This window comes from Rhinolophus hipposideros, assembly GCF_964194185.1.
Source record: "Rhinolophus hipposideros genome assembly, chromosome: 6".
In the NCBI taxonomy this organism is placed as follows: domain Eukaryota; kingdom Metazoa; phylum Chordata; class Mammalia; order Chiroptera; family Rhinolophidae; genus Rhinolophus; species Rhinolophus hipposideros.
The window spans coordinates 8,206,573-8,224,094 of NC_138052.1; the positions used below are offsets into that span (position 1 = coordinate 8,206,573).

The following is a 17,522-nucleotide window of genomic DNA, read 5'->3' on the forward strand; positions in this document are numbered from 1 at the left end:
TGGGTGGGAGATGAGGGCAGAGGGGCTGGTAGGGTCCAGCTCATGGAAGTCCTTGAAGGCTGCCTGAGCTACGAGAAGGAGGAGCAGATATTTAAGAAGTAGAATGGATAGGATTTGGTTTAACTAACGTTTCCAAACCAAGTGAGAAATGTAACCAAGTAGTGGTTTTGTTTTAATTCTACGTACGGTAATACTAACTTAGCATGGTCCCTGATCTGACAGGTTATTTGGATCCAGTAATAATAACAAGTAATGTGGACACAACCAGAGAAAAGATTATGACTGGAATATCTAAATTTCACATTTCATACTGTAACGCGTGTGTGGATCTGGTTTTGTTTGGAAAATGCATTTGATTTCAAATTGGGGTGTGACATTAGCTGACTTTTTTCCACAGTTAATTGTTTAAGTTCTTAGGCTCTCTCTTAGCAATCCAGATTAGTTTCATACTTTAAAAAATGCTTTTCTTTGAGGGTATTTTACTTTTTATATTTATTAAAGGTTCCATTTTTACCTTTTTGAAATTGGAAAGTAAATCAACGTTAGTTATCCAGCATGACTCTAGGACATAGTCTTCCATGGTCTTAACTGTGAAGTTTATGTTATGAATAGTTGGAAAGACCACACTTAATAAGCTTTTAGAGGAGGCACTATGAGGCATCATCAATAAGAACTAAATAGGAGCCTGCTCCCTTTCCAAAGAGTTCCTATTTGAAACACTATTTGAAGAAAGTTATTTCCTGATGCTCATTTTGGGTATTAATTATATGTCAGGCTTTGAGGTCATATGTACAATTCTGATTAAAGAAGATATTTAAATTTCTGCACATTGACAGAATACACACACACTGATATAACGATACACATATGAATAAAATATACTTTCCATTTTTTCCTAGGGTAATCTCAGGGATTCTGATTCATAGGATGTAGCTATATTAGCATTTTTCAGTAATACATTATACACTTCTGTGATCATCTAGAGTATACTGGGTATATGCCTATGTGAGTAAACATTTTGGTTCATTGTACAGAAACTTTGAACATAGTATTCAAAAAAAAGAGGGAACATCTTTAAAGAACATTTTCTATAATCCCCAAACCAATTAATAGTTTTAATTATAGCTAAACTAATCTTAGAATTTGTACAGAGAATTAACTCTAGTTATCTACAGATTATGTTTGGTTCAACTATACCTTTTTTTGTTTGAAATAATATTTCTTAACTAAATTTTCATTTCTTATCTGATGCCAAAGCTCTTCTTTAGCACTTAAGGTTTGTTAAGGAAAACGGGATGTAATCCCTGTTGGATAACAACAAACAAAATAAGATCTTGCTACTTTCTTTTTTCTTGGCAATTTAGTCCTTCATAAAGTGTTCAACCAAATAGAAGGATATACTATTTGTAAATTGTTTTATTTTTGTGTTTTGTTCTATTTTTGACAAACAATAAAGTAATATAAATAGCTAACATTTATAACAATTATATTTTGGAAATGTGTTCTTTGGTTCCCTTTTTTCCCCCACTCATCTATTGGAAAGGGTATAAAAAATATTTGACTTTTTGCAGCTTACATTTTGTGGATATGCGTTTAAAATGTTTCCAGATTTTCTGGTTTAAAATAGTTTGAAAGAACTAAAAATTAATAATCAATTTCAGCGGTTAAATTAGACTGTTGTATATAAGACCAAAACATGAAAATATGTAGAGAGAGATATTTCATGTCTTTAACTTCCGGTACTTTTCATTATTTCTCTTGTACTTCTGCTTAAGTTCTGTAGGATCTTAAAGTCAGAAGTCAGGATTATCCTTAAAACACTATAAAGGTAGAACAAAAGTCTCTCTCCAGAAATGAAAGCCAGTGAAATAGTTTTTCAAGACTTCCCAGCATTTCTTGTAAGCACAAGACTGGAGAGCTACTTAAGAATAGTGCGTTTAGAAAGAATGTTTTTATTGTCTTTTCCTCCTCTATAAGCCTTCTCCTACGTAGCATATTCTCACATAGGATGTACAGTTTGGGCACTCAACAGAGACAAATTGATTTGGTATATTGTTTTTTAGTTTTAACGACGTAACTAATTAGTCTTTTAAAAAATCGTTTATTTATATACTTATTTTAAATCCTTGTAGATTGGTCTTTGGAAGTGGTATTATAAGTGAGTATTTTTTCCTATTGTGTTTTAAATTATCCAACATTTGAACTGTTGATATAACCATTAGATGTATTTTAATGAGGTTTAGGGCAACTGTATGAACAGATTTTTGCAAAATTGTAAACAGTTCTTTTTCTGTATGTTGCTACTAGCCAAATGCGAAAGGAGCCAGTCAACACAACTGAACATTCTTTGGGTGACATACTCGGAGGGTAGACCTTGTGAAGAATTATGCATAGTGTTAACTTCAGGTCATGTGTGTCTGTCCCTTTTCATACTCTAATTGTCTTCCCAAAATAGGCTCAGCTCAGGGAGAGAGCAGAGATTTCCCATTGCTGTGGCATGTTTGTTAATTTAAGGAGGTGGGAGCTGGGTGAAAATTATGGGCAAGAACCATAAGAAAAGGCTCAACTAAGCATGTCCATATGTTAAAAACTCTCAGAACTGTTTTTATTACACGTGATGATTTGTTTTGGAGTAGGCAGTGGAATAGGTAAGATTTTCATGTGTGACTTGCATCAGGGAACTCAGAAGTGCTTACATATGTACCTTCTCTTTAAAATGGTGTGACTCTTTCTTCCTCCCCTTCCTGAGGGAGGCTGAGACCCGAAGAGGGTTAGTGGCTGACCCAGTGAGTTAGCATGTCACTGCGGAGGTCGTTTCATCAGTCAGATGGGCTATCGATCCTCTGAGGAGAAGCAGTGTTGCTTTGTACATTTTAGGCAACTTCTCATATGTCGGAGGGAATCAGTAGATACTCCCTAGTCTTTTAAGGGTTTAATTTAGTACCTGCTGCTTTTGCCCTCACTGAAGGAGCCGTTTAGAGTGTTATCAAGAATTGCTGATTAAATAGTCACTGGTACTTTGAGTGGAAATTCAGTGCTTCCATGTCACCATGACAAAATGAAGGAGGAGGTAGGAATTACCAGAGAATTCCAAATGCAGCCCTGTTCTTGCTGTTGCTCAGATTGCAGTCCTGCCCTTGACCTTCACTTTCTGGCCAGTGCAGAGTGAAACCTTTATTCCTTTAGGGTCTGATTCAACTCTAGCCCTCAGACCATAATCAGAAGTTGGTTTGGTTTTTCACTTTTGTACTTTTCTTTATCAGGGGGTTGCATGATTCTGATTTGTAAGACATCCTTGTTGTGGTTTGGCCACACAATAAATCTACCTTTGTTCTAAAATAATAGGTTACACTTATTGATTCACTGATGTAAAAACATGGCGAATCAAGTTTATTTTTTCCAAAATTTCTGAAAAAGACATTTCTCTCCAGTCCAGAGTTAGTAGATCCTTTCAAGATGGAAATTTCTATTGTCCTCTTCAGCAGTTAGGTCGGTGGCTACACGCATTCAGTATGCCAAGTTGTTTCCGAGTATTTTACCAGTACTATATTTGTTTTCTCAAATTAAATTGAAAAACAAAAGCATCATGATCTTTTCTGATGGCCTTAGGCTGTTCATGTGACTGTGTTCTCAGTGTTTTATAATGTGAGTGTATTAACATTATCCATAGGAAATCATACAGTAATTGGCTGTTCTGAGGTCAGGGGAGGGATCTCTTAACGTGAATATTGGGAGTATCAGTTCACATACTATTAGACTTGCGTGACGCCGGGTAAGTGAAGGTGTTTGCGTAGGGACCACAGGCAAATTTGGGGATTCCCTAGCAAGAAGAGGAATTAAATGTTGGGACCAGTAAATATGGGATAGCAATCCCAACTCTGTATCTGTTGGTTCAGATAATTAAATATGTTTGAGCGTCTACACACTTACTCGAAGTAGGCAGGTTCTCCAGCTGTGTCTGTCCCTCCGACTTCTCTTTATAAAGAAGGCCAGGCTGGGAGGAGTGAGCCCTCTTTTAATTAGGTAAGTTCTCAGTGACTAGAGCCTTCATTCTGTTTTCTAATCCAAATTAAATGATCTAAGAACCCAGTGCATATGAAAATGGCTTTGGTCTTTTATCCTCTTGTGGAGAAGTTTGCTAAAGCCACAAGAATGGGTCATTTCTATAAGGCTTTCTGATCTTGTGTTTTCTGGTGCCAGTTTGCTCTTTGGAAAGTTTTCTTTTCATTTCATACCACAATCCACAGCTTTCTGAGGCTTTGAGCATAATGGAGTTGTTCTCCCAACCCTCTCCTGTTGGCATGTCAGTCAGTGAGACCGCAGCAGGGAAATAGGTGCTCATTCATCAGAACGCTCAACGCCGACAATGTCATGATTACGTTAACGGAATGTGACTGACGTTTTGTGAGTTTTCTGTCTTCATTAAACTTGTTCACCTTCTCTGAAACCCCTCATGCTGCACACTAGCACGGAGCAGCCGTATCCCTCGACCCAGCATGAGTCAGGGGTGCAGCCGCGATACCAGCCGTGAGAGCAGCCGAGATACAAGCCCTGCTCGGGGCTTCCCTCCGCTCGGTGAGTACACGTAGGCGCTGGCTCTCGGAGCAGAGTCCCTTCCCTGCTCCACTGCTTTCCCCAGACTGCTAGGTGGAATGACCTGCTTTCCCTCCTCTACTGTCCTGTGATCCTTTCTTCTCTCTTTCCTCTTCCTTAGTTTTCCTTTGTTGTCCCCCTCTGCATGCTTGAATTTTGGCCACTTCCGGTTTTTACATGTTAGAGGAAAAAAGCACCACTTCACTCCATGCTGTTGCTGCCAGGCCAGCCCATCTGTGGTCATTTCTAACAGAAGGTGAAGCTCAGCCACCGTTAATTGCTGCTTAAAAGTAGAGTTAATGCAGAGTTTGTCCTTACTCATTGGATGTCAGCAATTTGTGTTTAATTTTACTGGTGATTAGGCCATACATGATTCAATTCAAAGAAGGAAAAAAAGTGAAATCATGGTAATGTTTAGGACACCAAATGGGCTCAGTTTAGGGGTTACAACGTTCATCTGAAAACCAGCATGAATGAAGCTGTTAGCCATGTTTTTGTTAAATAAGTCATTTCAAAGCTTTTCTTTAAAGGAGTCTAAAAATAGCTTTTTGATAAATTGCTTAGGTGTCCAGCACATTGCAAAACTTCATGACGCTTATTGTTAATTAGATATTTTCATTCTTCCTGGGCTCAATAAGCTATTTAATGTCTGTGAGCTGATGCCATCCCAGGACCAAAATTTACAATGTTTGGTTGCCACAGGTGGTGTAAGTACCGTACCTCAGATACCAGCCGGGTGCCAGCTGGGGCTGCTGATTCCCCACCCGCCTCAGTTTGTCTTATATACAGAATTTGTATTTTAACAGTTTCTAGGATTCAGGAAAAACAAGACAAAAAGAGAAACATGTATCCTTTATAGAATATTTTATTTACCTTTTCTCTTTAGTGTTAATAGTTCTGCCTTTTTCTAAAATGGACATATAAGTTGCTTATTTACATAGTGCAAATTACTGATCCCCAGAGGTAATCTGTCAACAATACTTTCACTTAAAAGAAATAGTTTGTTTTCTTCAGTAATTGTGTCTTAGCTCTGTGGCATGTTAAGTGCTATACGCTTGTGTATTTTCCTCTTGATAAGCACAGGAGGTAGAAATCATTTTATAACGATTAGGCCTAAGGTTATTATATAGGACTGTGGACTGCAGCAGTCTGTTATTTTTACTCTAATTATGTAACTGGTCTTTCAAATATGAAAATGTCAGAAGCATAAGGTCTTAATATTTGTTTCTGTTGTCATACATTTCTTCCCAGTATCCTTTTCCCCACTCAGCATCAGTCAGCAGAATCTAGATATATTCACTTTGGACCCCTTGTCCCTTGTGAAGTTTTGAGGAGGAGCAGGCAGTGGGTGCAAAAGCCCTGCTGGATGAGGCACGTGGCTTAGTGAGCAGACACCTGGGTGAGCTGTGTTACCCGCTTAGCATGCAGACCAGAGTGGGAAGTGTACCTGGTACACAGCAGTTCTCCCGCAGCAATGTGAAGCATTAGGCCAGAGTTCTCAACAGATCAGTGGTGGCAGTGATCCGCCCCCCCTCCCGCCATGAACTGGTGATTTTTCCTTTTAAGTTAAGGCTGTATGTCTATGTATCCTGCTCACTATCTGACCTTCCAGACAACCGGTTATATACGTGAACAATCCATTTATTGGTCATTTTGTCTCTTAGAGGCAAGTGAGTCTTTTTATGTCATGTGTACTGGTATTTTTGTCACTGTCTGTGGAAGCAGCCTTTGTAATCCAGCGTGAGGTCTGTGGGCCCAGCAAGGAGTGCTACATTCTTGAGGTCCTGACTGAGTCCTGAGGAGTTCAGTGACCTGGTCTGTTTTTAACTTTCTGTGGTGAAATGGATCTTCTTTAAATGTCTTGGTGACAATCCAGAACGCTGAAATGGATAATGCTTCTACCAAGGCAGAAGAGGTGGATGCAGACATTTCCCCTTCCTAACAAACTAGCATCAGCACGTGTCTTCTGTTGCGGTCAGGGCAATAGTAACTTCTTTCCAGCTGAATTTTTGTACTACGCCTTTTTTTCCCTCCACGAGTTAAATCTGTTTATAAAGCTTTTGTTGAGCAAGAAGAACAGTGCTTTCCGGTACCTGGCACCATTCTGAGCAGCGTTGGGCGTAATCCCTTGTGGTCCCTCTGGGACAGGTATTATCATCTCTCTGTTACAGGTGACAAAACTGACTTAAAGAGAGTAAACCACTTTCTCAAGGTCACACGGCTAAGCAGTGGAGCCAGGGTTTGAATCGAGGCCTGACTTCTAAGCTGCCTCATTGGAAAGCAGTTCTGATAATTTAGTATTTTTATTTGTTCCTCTGAAATGTGTTAAATGCTTTCTGTGAGACCTCTCCAGGCCGAGCCACGTAGAAAGTACTCAGCCATGTTTCTGAATCATGATTTCCAGACTTGTGGTTAGGACCTGGAAATTCAGATCTAAGTCCCAGTAGGCTGTTTTCCCCACAAAAACTTACTGTGCCTTTCAGAGAATGCGAACTTTTCTTCTTTTTCTCATTCACTTAAATGCTCATTTCCCACCCCTTTTATAAATTAGTGAGACTGTGGTAGTGCTCCTTTGAATCAACTCATATGGCCAAGCTTTGCTTTAAAAAGGGGAGGGTTGGTGAAAGTAATTACGTTTCAGTAAATATATATTGGTTTTAAGTTTATATTTTTATTACAAGATTGTTTTGGACCATTTTAGTGGTATGAATATCTATTTACATGGTTACAGTGATGACTTTTAAGTGAAATTAAGGGCTGCAGGATTTACTGTAAGTCAGGCTTTGATGTAAGTGGGTTCACCTTGGATTCTATTTTTGGGTGTTCACTGAAAAGGTGACAGAGGACTCATTACATGACAGATTTATTATAGAATATTCTGTTGAAATAGAACCAAAGGACAACTTTATAAGGAACCTTTAAATCAGGTATTGCTTAAAAACGATTTTTGGTTTAATCTGTCAAGATAATGATACTGATAGGCTTGAATAGTAAGTGAATATTTTGTTTCAGTCTTACAGAATATTTTGCCAACCTCCTTATTTGAGTAAAGTGATTATTTTATATTTGTTGTGGAGATTGCTGATTTATGTTTGTGCTGCTTGAGAAATTAGGAATTTTCTTATTTTCTTTTCCTTTTGCAAGCTGGTAAAAATTGGTCCTTATTGACCAGGAAGCCTTAGCTGTTTCATACCACAAATACATGTATTTCATAAAGTGACATGAGCTTAAATAAATAGTTATATTGAAGAGTTTGAGGTTTTGATATTTTTGTGCCGAACTGTAAACGTGAATGTGTTCAGGATGCTGTACTCTAGTAGTAGGTGTGAAAAGTAGCACTGCCTAGGATCCTTTTGTTAAACCTATGAATCGTCTATGGTACAATCATCATCATGTTCTCAGAGTAATGAAGAGAAACATATTATTTATTGTTGTTGTTTTCTGAGATAAAAACCGTATGTTACCTGGCACTCTGGTCAATAAATTCATGTTTTGAATCAAGTCTATAGGACATAATGATTTCTCTATCCCCATGAGGATAGAGTTTAGCATCTATTTCCTCAGACTGAAGAATTAAGATGCTTATTATGAATACTTGCTAATACAACCATGTAATGTCTCAATGTAAATGGGAGTTTACTCTTAACCATTACTGCCACCAACAGCATCGCAACTATGGCCGTTACCACTCGTTTATTCTGTGCCTGGCATTGCGTCACGTGCTTCAGGTGCTTTTTTATCTCCTTTAATTATCTGAACTCCCAAGAGGTAGGTACCATTATTAGCACCATTTTACAGATGAGGAGACTAGACCCAAAAGGGCTGAGTACTTTGCCTGCAGTCTTAAGCTTGCTGTGATCACACCGCATTTGCCCTCAGCTGAATTACAGAGTCTGCTCAGAACCGTGACACTGCAAATGGCTCCCCAGGGAAAGCCATTAAACTTGCCACTAATTTTTCAACAGTTAAACACCAAACTCATTAATTAGGATATTCAGGCAATAGAACAACAAAAATTTTGACTGGGGAAAATGGAATTCCAGTTAAGTCCCCTTCTTGTGATTTCATTCTGTTTCTGTTCAAATAACATTATGAACTTCTCTGCTTTTGTTTTTGGTGCATGGTTGCATAAGCATCACACACTGATGAGACATCTTGTGAGCTGAGTTAATGATCCATCCTACTGCTGTTCTCTCTGGGATTTAGATGGTGCTCTGGGACTCCAGATGCTCTTCATGTTGCATATTTCCATAATGGCTGATAGAGGCTTCATGGCGCGATTCTCCACCCAGAATCTGAGTTAGCTGGTGTATAAGGAACACCTTACAGAGTAGGGTGCCTTTGTTGCACCTGTGTGTCTAACAGCTATGTGAAAGCCAGCAGGCTGCTGGGAGTTTGGGGATTGGCGCTTGCTATCCACTCATATCCAGCACCATTTCTTTTCATGAGAAAACATGACCTGTTGGTAGCAGTCCCTGCATTTCCTTTGGACTGTGGCATTTCCTGTCTTGGGTACTTCTGTGTTAATCCTGTGGGTGTTGCCGTTCCTTTTACCTGCAGCCTCTCGACGTCATTCCAGGTCCACTAGTGCTCTCTCCACTGCTGAATCTGTTGGGCAGTCAGGTGAACAAGTGCTAACTGCATGACTTGGCTTCTTCATCTGTTCTAGTTTCACACTCATTTCAACATTTGTTTTCATCAGTGTCGGCTAGCACTTGGCATGTATGCACCGCATTTTTTTTTTTCCCCCAACATGCTTTTATTTTTTTAAGTTGTTGAATGTTTATGGTTCTGTTAATAGGCCGTACATAGAAGCCTTATAGCCTGTTTGATAACATCATTTCTCCAGTGTTCATATTTATGTTAAAACAAAACAAAGCAAAAAATGGGGACGCACGTCTCACCCTGTGTTCACTCCCTCCCTCAGGAAAACGACAACCCAAACTAGGTAACCCCTGAAGGGTCCCCATGGGGAATAGAGTATGGATATCATCCAGTAGTGTCATTCAGCTCCAAAGTCTTTGCTCCTAATAAAGTTTTGATTATTAATGTTAATTATTAGTGTCAGGTTCTAATTATTTGGAGGTACTGTTTAGTTACCAACTTATACATAATTTCACATGTATAAAAATAAATGGATTGTCCTAAAATTTTTATGGAAAAATAAGATCATGATTCAGATAATGGGGTTGCTTTTGCAGCCTTTGGACACTAAGCTTTCTATCTCAGCCTCGTTTTAATACCAAAAATTCAGTGGTTAGCCATTGGGGCAAAAAGCAAGCATACAATAACGCATCAATTTGCTGGATTGAACTGGCATCATTTTGATATGCTAACAGTCCCTAATGCCTGCACTTGTCTCAACTGAGTAAGGTACCACCTACAAAATCACAGGTGACAGCTGTGACCAATTCTCTGAGTAGATATTTTCTCTGTTCTACCTCTAAATGAAGTCAGGTATGCATTTTATTACGTACGTTCTGATTAGCGCATGCCCCTAAAGATTATGGGCCAGACTGAGGGTACAGTCCCATGTATCTATCTCTTGGGAAATGGAGCTTCACAATAGTGTCAGAGCAGTGAGGACGTAGCACAGATTTGGGTCTGGTGAAAACAAAAGGCTGCTCATTTTGCTTGGATCCAGACAAACATTTCCCCTTAAGATTTGAAATTCAAATGACCTATCATACATATCAAATGATCTTCAGTTACTGTGTATGACAAAGCTGTATGCATCTGGGAAGCACAGAATAATTGCATTTTTTCTTACAGTTTTAATTTTGTGTCTGAAAAATCAGTATTACCCCTGGAGCAAGAATTGCTGGCATGAGATTTTTAATTTTTTTTATTTAAAAAAATTTTTTAGATTCCGTTTTATTTTAGTTTCTGCTGGGTAATTGTTATATGGCTTATAAATTGAATTCCTTTCATTCTGTTACCCATAAATCCCTTACTATCTACCCTTTTTTAATGGAAAAAAAGATGACAAAGATCATTTATAAAACTCTGCGCAATAATTCTCGAATTTACACTTTTATATTTCAACTGATAATTTATATATCAGTATATAGATATAATTGTTTTATGGTCTCTTTTTAGTTTATATGGTGTATTAAATTGCCTTTTAAACAAAATGGCCAAGATGACATTCATTATGATTAGCAAGTGCATTAAAAAAGGGGATAGTATAACATACAATTTTTGTTTCTTTAAAAAAATTCATGACTGTATGACTGTTGATTAGCAGTGTTTAAATTTTTTTCCCTTTCTGTGGTGATGGAAGATATAATGTTTTGAAACTGACATTTTATAAAAAGCTAAGTAGCACTTAGCTTTTAAAGTTCACTTTTAAAGTTCACCAGTTTTGTCGGTGATGTTTTTGATCCATATCTAAAATTTTACATACATCATTTTATAAGAAAGATCAATTCGTGTAAGACAGATACTAGCGTTCCTTTTATTCTAAGTGGTTCATTACTAAAATGGGGCTAGTACAGAGATTTTCCTTGTTCAGTGTCTTATTTGTTAATAAAGGGCAGTTTTTTATCTTAACATTTTCTTCCAAAGGTTTTTCTTTAATACCTTAGCATTTTAAATAAGAGACTTTTACCAGTAGATAGTGCAATACACTTATTAAGTATAATTTAAACTGAGTTTCTCCTATTATAGTTTAAATCTCAGCACTTCTTAAGGAAGGCTGGTCAACTGGTCGGCTGACTTAAAGGGACTTTAGAAAGTAGCTTTTATTGTCTATAATCATCAACAAGCTTAGAATAATTGTTTAAAATGCTAAAATTTGTTCTAAATTTTTGGAATTTTATCCCTTTTGTCTACATGTATAATATAAAGACTATCATTTAATAGTTCTTTGAGGGACTCAGGAAAAATGTATACAATATCATCTGAATTATTAATGTTCTGCAGTGAAGATGCTAGCTTTGTGGTGATTATTAAAGAATTTTAATAAATTGATTTTTAAATAACCTTTGGTGACAGGCATCATGATGAACAAGTAACTAAAATTAATTAAATTTAATCATAGTTAAACTGTATTGACACTAGTGAAAATTTGCATAGGGTTCAATTTAGTACATTTGTTTCAAATTTTAACTTTATTGCACATTGCATTAGAACTAATTTGTGAAACCCTGAAGCTTTCTAATTAGTTTGACCAAACCTCAGGGACACTTTGCCTGTAGAGGGAAAGCTAAATAGATTAAAAGATAACTTGTAGCCCAGCTTCCTTCTATATAGTAAGTTCCCTGTCCTGTGTCTCAATACTTTTCAAAAATAAAACATCATTAAAGAACCATTTCAATTGTCAGGATGCTTTGTGGCACAATATTAAATGAACAACCTAACTTCTGCCACTGCTAAACTCAGATCAAGTGTAGTTAAAATTGGCGAGAGATGTTTCAGTGCCTGTATTCTGTAGGTGGGAAGAGGCAGGAGTCCTTGCAAAGAATTGAGAAAATGTGAATTCAAGTGACATACCTTTTTGCTTTTGTTTTTTTAAATAGACCGATTTGGCCTTGGCCAGGCAGGAAGAATACCTGGTTCTGTGAATGCCATGCGCGTCTTAAGCACGAGTACAGACCTTGAGGCTGCTGTTGCCGATGCTTTGGTAAGAGTCCTAGTGTGTGTAGAGTCTCTTTGAATTTTTCATCTGCGATATTCTCTGTCTGAACAAAAAATTGCCTCCAAATCAGGTTACTGAATTATTTTTGACATTCTTTAAAATTGTGCAGATGTTGGGTAAATTTATATTATTGCTTTTTTTCTTAAACTTTTATTATCTCTGTACATAAGTGAAAATGGGCCGTACAAAAACTATTAGCATCAAGTATTTCTTCTGTGCTCCTCAGTACCAAGGAAGTTTTGATGACATTGGGCTTCTCTGATGTCATTGGGTGTCTTTTTTATTCCCCACAGCATCTCCTTTTCCCCGTTCTATTGCTTCTATTGCTTTCCAAGCTTTGATGGCATAACCTGAACATATCATTATAATAGTAGGTAATAGAGTTTGTGGTTTGAAAATCTTGCGTTTATTACACTACTTCACTAGTTTTCTACATGATTTTTTTTTTATGAGTCCTTAAATCATTGTGTAAGGAAATTTCCCAGATTTTGACATTGACTCTGAGAACGTGAAGCTCTGGCAGTATATGTTTTAATGTCATTATAATGTAATATCTTTTTAAAAAACACGAAGTGATGAGACATCCTTAAATTTATGGTTATAGCAAAAAGTTCCTGAGTAGAATCCGTTCATGGTCTGATTGCTTTTTAAAGATACGTTTCAGCTCGTAGTAACACAGCCTCTTGCATATTCTGGCTTGTGTGCTCAGCATTTAAAATAGGTATTCCTTAGAACTGTCTGATCTCTTGTCTTGCTTGCACTGTTTGAAGAATTATTCTCTTCCAAGGAAAAAAGTATTATAACATTCTACTTACAGATCCTGAAGTTTTAAATTCAGCCCTGTTTTGTCTGATCAGAATTTTATATTCTAGGGCTGTAAGCGATTCTGACTTCAACCCCTTCCTGTTTCCCTCGTTTATTCTCGCTCAGTCAGATTTCTTTCAGAAAGTGGCTATGTAAGCAAGGGCTGCCTGGCCAGCTCTTTTTATCAACCTTATATGTAGGAGGGCCTTTTGTCTGCCAGATACTGGAGTTGAGGATAATTACCCTAACCATGGCTTTAACTTAAGAGTCACGAGCTGGAACAGAATTCTGTGAAACTGTTTCTCCTTCCAAGTTGCAGCATTCAGAATCTGACATTATTTGATTCTGATATTATTCTGATTCTGAATCAGACATTATTTGTTCAGAGACCCTAGAAAGTGGAGGTTAGAGGGGTGGCAAATGATGGATGTGCAAAATCCTTAGTTTGATGGGACTTCAGTTAAGGAGGGGGCGGGACATTCTTTAGTTCTTTAAAGAACTGCTGGAGGGACTGTGTACAAAGTTCTAGGAGGCAGAATAGGACTTGAGAATTCGTGCTTTGTCTTTACATGACTTGGGCTTTTCTCTGAGCTCTAGCTCCTATTACATTTATGCTGCCCTTACTACTTTTTGTCCAAACTGCTTGGTTTCTCTGATTGAACTGCTTCAGAAGAGAAAGCGCAGGAATGGTACATATCCTTGCCTCACAGAATAGAAGCCCCAGGGGATGACAGAATGTATCCTAGCGATAGACAACTGAATGGATGGTGACTTTTGAGATGCCCCTTAGTGGGATGGGGAGAGTTTTAGCAAAGTATTGTCGCCAGTACGGGAAGGTTTTATAAGAGGTATAGGAGAGTTAGGAAATGCCATTTTGAAAGCATTCTTTATTATAATTCGCTTGATATGAATCGCTTGCTAACCTGTGTTTTTGATTTGCTAAGGTATGTTTTGCTGTACACTTTTGTTGCAAGAACAATCCCCACATATGCTTCTGACATAATTCTCTATGCTTTTTCCCGATCCTTCAATATTTTCCTGCCTACAGCTGTTAGGAGACTCCAGGAGCAAGGTACTAGTGCTTTAACTTTTGTTTTACAACTTTATTTTTTCTGTTGGGAGTATATCTCCTTTAGGAGCTAGTGAAAGCAACAAAAAATGTAGTATAGAAATTCTAATCTAAATTATGATTTTGTTGAACCTAGTGAAACTTTTATTAATGATGGAATCAGTCACCTCTCACATTTGTTATAGTATTTATTTTGGATGTCAAGCTCTGTGCCTTCTCCTAATAGTATTTCATTTTATTTATTAGCCCAGTTTCTATCTGGAGTTCTACTAACTCTTATGTCGGTATTATTTCATGAATGGATATGTTCAACATTTTTCTTATTTTAGAAATCGAGTTTATATATAAGTCAGGTGATCATATAATTTATCATCCTAACAAAGATACCTTTGAGAGTGAAAGTGGGTGCTATTCATAATTATGCTGGGACAGTAGTCAGAAGACAACTGTCCTGAGCAAGTTGGGATGTATGTACAAGCCATATTATTAGAGAATTTCATTTACACAGTTTAAGCCAATAACTGTTTTTCTCGCAAAGAAATTATATTTTATACATTTTATCAATTTTGTATAGCTGTTGCTGTATTATTTATGGGTTTAACGTACAGTTTTATATTCAGGGTAAGAAATGAATGAAGCAGGTATTATAGTCTATGGAAAGGCGATTTGTGTTGTAAAACTTGAAGTCCTTACTTAATAAAAGTGGCTCAGATAATTGAAGAACCCTTCTACATAGGATGCTCCGCCACTGACGTTTCAGTTCCAAACTTTCTTCTGTATCATGAATATTCAAACAAATTTACCTGTAGGCTGTGCTCAAGTGACATTGCTTTCGATGGGAAAAGGCTGTGGGCGCACATACGTGCGCTGTGTCAGGTGTTGAGCCAGGTACTGAACACCAAATTCCACCGAATCCTCCCCACAAGCCTTTGCGAGGAATCCTCATCATACTCTCAAAGACAGGGAAACTGAAGCAGAAAGATCAGGAGGCTTCCTGAGGTCACAGCGCATCAGTGGCGGCCCCGGGATCACACCCCAAGTCTGTCTTACTGAGAAGTCCACTCGCTGTTCTAGAGACCATACTCTTCTCTCTGCCACAGGTTGCTCTGCTTATGACTTGTACATCTCCCGGAAGTCTGCTTTTCTGTTTATTCCCTAACCTGCAAGCACAGGGCAAGTGTGGTGTGTCCGCATATGTGTGTATGTTTGTACATTGAACTCTTCGTTGTTGTTCATTTTGTTTGGTATGACTCATGGTCATCTCATCTTTCCGTTTCTTCCTCGATCACCCCTACCCCCCACTGGATCTGGTAGAAGAAGCCTGTGAGGCGGAGATACGAGCCGTATGGGATGTATTCTGACGACGATGCCAACAGTGATGCCTCGAGTGTTTGCTCGGAGCGCTCCTACGGGTCCAGGAATGGTGGCATTCCCCATTACCTGCGGCAGACCGAGGATGTCGCTGAAGTTCTCAACCACTGTGCCAGTTCAAATTGGTCAGAAAGGAAAGAGGGGCTTCTAGGGCTGCAGAACTTGCTGAAGAGCCAAAGAACACTGAGGTGAGGACAAGAGGTCACGCTGTGAGCTGAGTTGGGGCCCCTGTTACACTCAGCAGGGGCTTACGTGGATTCCTTGCCATGTATGGAGTCCTGTCCTTAACAAAGTTCCAGCAGTAACGGTGGTCAGAGGGCTAAGGCCTAGTCTGTGCCTCCCAGAGACTTTGAAATTTCTAGCAAATACTCTATCATTTATTAGATTTACAAAAACATTTGGTTGTGGATAAGATGATAGCAGTCTCAGTCTAAAATTTTTTAAATATATATATGCATATACATAGTTTATAAATACGCATAATATGCATAGTAAAGAGGTACTAAAATGTACTCCAAAATAGTAACAGTATTAGCTCTAGAATTATTTTTGCTTTTTTTCTGTGTTTCTGTATTTCATATTCTAAAATGAGCATGTATTACACATACCAAACAAGTGTGTTTGTACCATATTTCATCAACTATAAGGCACCATTGACACAGTGTCATTTAATATCCCTCTAAAAAGAAATGCTGCTTATTAAACCCGACATTACTAATGTCCTTGATTACAAGGTGAATCTCACAATTACAGAGATGTTAAAATGTGAAAAGGTGGGCAACTTAGAATCCACGAAATACAGTATATTGTATTCTTTAGATAAGTTTTTAAAGATAAACTGTGACACCAGGTAAGTTTATGGTCCTAGGTGGGTTCTGCTACAGCTAGGTGGGTATTAATGGCGAGTCGCCCCAGCACAAGCGTGGCTGTCAAGTCAGGCTGACTCACCCTACTGCATTCCTGCCTGCTGACCACCGTCCCCATGTTACGCCATTCTGCTCATGAAGATACCATGACAGGTTTGCCTTCTGAAATGCAGGTAGCCCGACTGCTAGGAATCTGTCAAAAAACAGAATGAGGATGACTTGTGATCATTGCTTCAAGGATCTGTATAATTCTGGTGGTCACCGGCAGGTCCATGATTCTTAGTGTTCAAGTATCCATCCAGTCTCTAGAAATCTCTTGACTAGCATTGGTCTAATCTAATGACATTGTTATAATGTTAAAGAATCATTGAACCATCTATTGCGTGTGTGTGAGGGTGGATCACTCAGGCGTGATTTGGGGAAGAGATAACACTTGGAATCAGCTTTGAAGTAAAAATGGGAGTGAAGAATAAGAAAAGGCAAAGAGGGTCTCTAAAATGAAATTGGTGTTTGCTTTGTCTTAGGCACAGTTGTAGACAGGACGGGTTATCTGCTTTAATCCTTCCAGCCGCTAGGGAGCGCTTGTGCTGTGTGACTGATGGGGATATAAAGATGTCAGAGTACTTCGCCTATAACAGAGCTGAGATTAAAATTCAGGTCTGTCTCACCCCCTCCTTTATCCCATTGCTTTCCATCTGAGGCAGGTGGAAAACAACAGACCTGGAATGAAATGAACAAAATTTAGCTCCTGGCTTCGCCACTTCCGTACATGTGAATTTAGGCAACCACTCTCTGAGATTGTTTCCTCATTTTTAAAATGAGAACAAAACTATGATGGTTTTATATTCCTGCTTAATTTCATCATGAGTTAAATAATATAATTCACTGTGAAAAAAAACTTTTATATAACAATTATATAAAGCTTATGACTGAAATAAACGGATTTTTAAAAGCAAAGCTGTAATTAATTTCAGTGTTGATATCTAAATTTTAAGTGCATTTTTCCCCCATTTTATTTCCTTTAGTCGAGTAGAATTGAAAAGATTGTGTGAGATCTTCACACGAATGTTTGCTGATCCTCACAGCAAAGTAAGTGGGAATCATACCTTGCTTCCATACTCGATGCATGTCTGTGTGAGCTATATAATATACTACTGAAGAGTGAGAGAGAATTCCTTAG

The 17,522-nt window shown here is 38.1% G+C and overlaps 1 protein-coding gene across 2 annotated transcripts in view; it reads left to right on the forward strand.

The window, feature by feature from the left end:
- The window catches only part of CLASP1 (cytoplasmic linker associated protein 1), a 240,411-nt gene that overhangs the window by 156,572 nt on the left and 66,317 nt on the right, over positions 1–17,522 (forward strand). The window contains exons 24-29 of one of the 2 annotated variants that reach the window (XM_081051107.1): positions 4,468–4,575; positions 9,154–9,216; positions 12,114–12,217; positions 14,085–14,108; positions 15,420–15,664; positions 17,368–17,431. In XM_081051107.1, coding sequence (XP_080907233.1) covers positions 4,468–4,575; positions 9,154–9,216; positions 12,114–12,217; positions 14,085–14,108; positions 15,420–15,664; positions 17,368–17,431 — 608 coding nt within the window. The remainder of the gene's footprint in view (positions 1–4,467; positions 4,576–9,153; positions 9,217–12,113; positions 12,218–14,084; positions 14,109–15,419; positions 15,665–17,367; positions 17,432–17,522) is intronic. The other variant, XM_081051108.1, reaches the window with a different exon arrangement.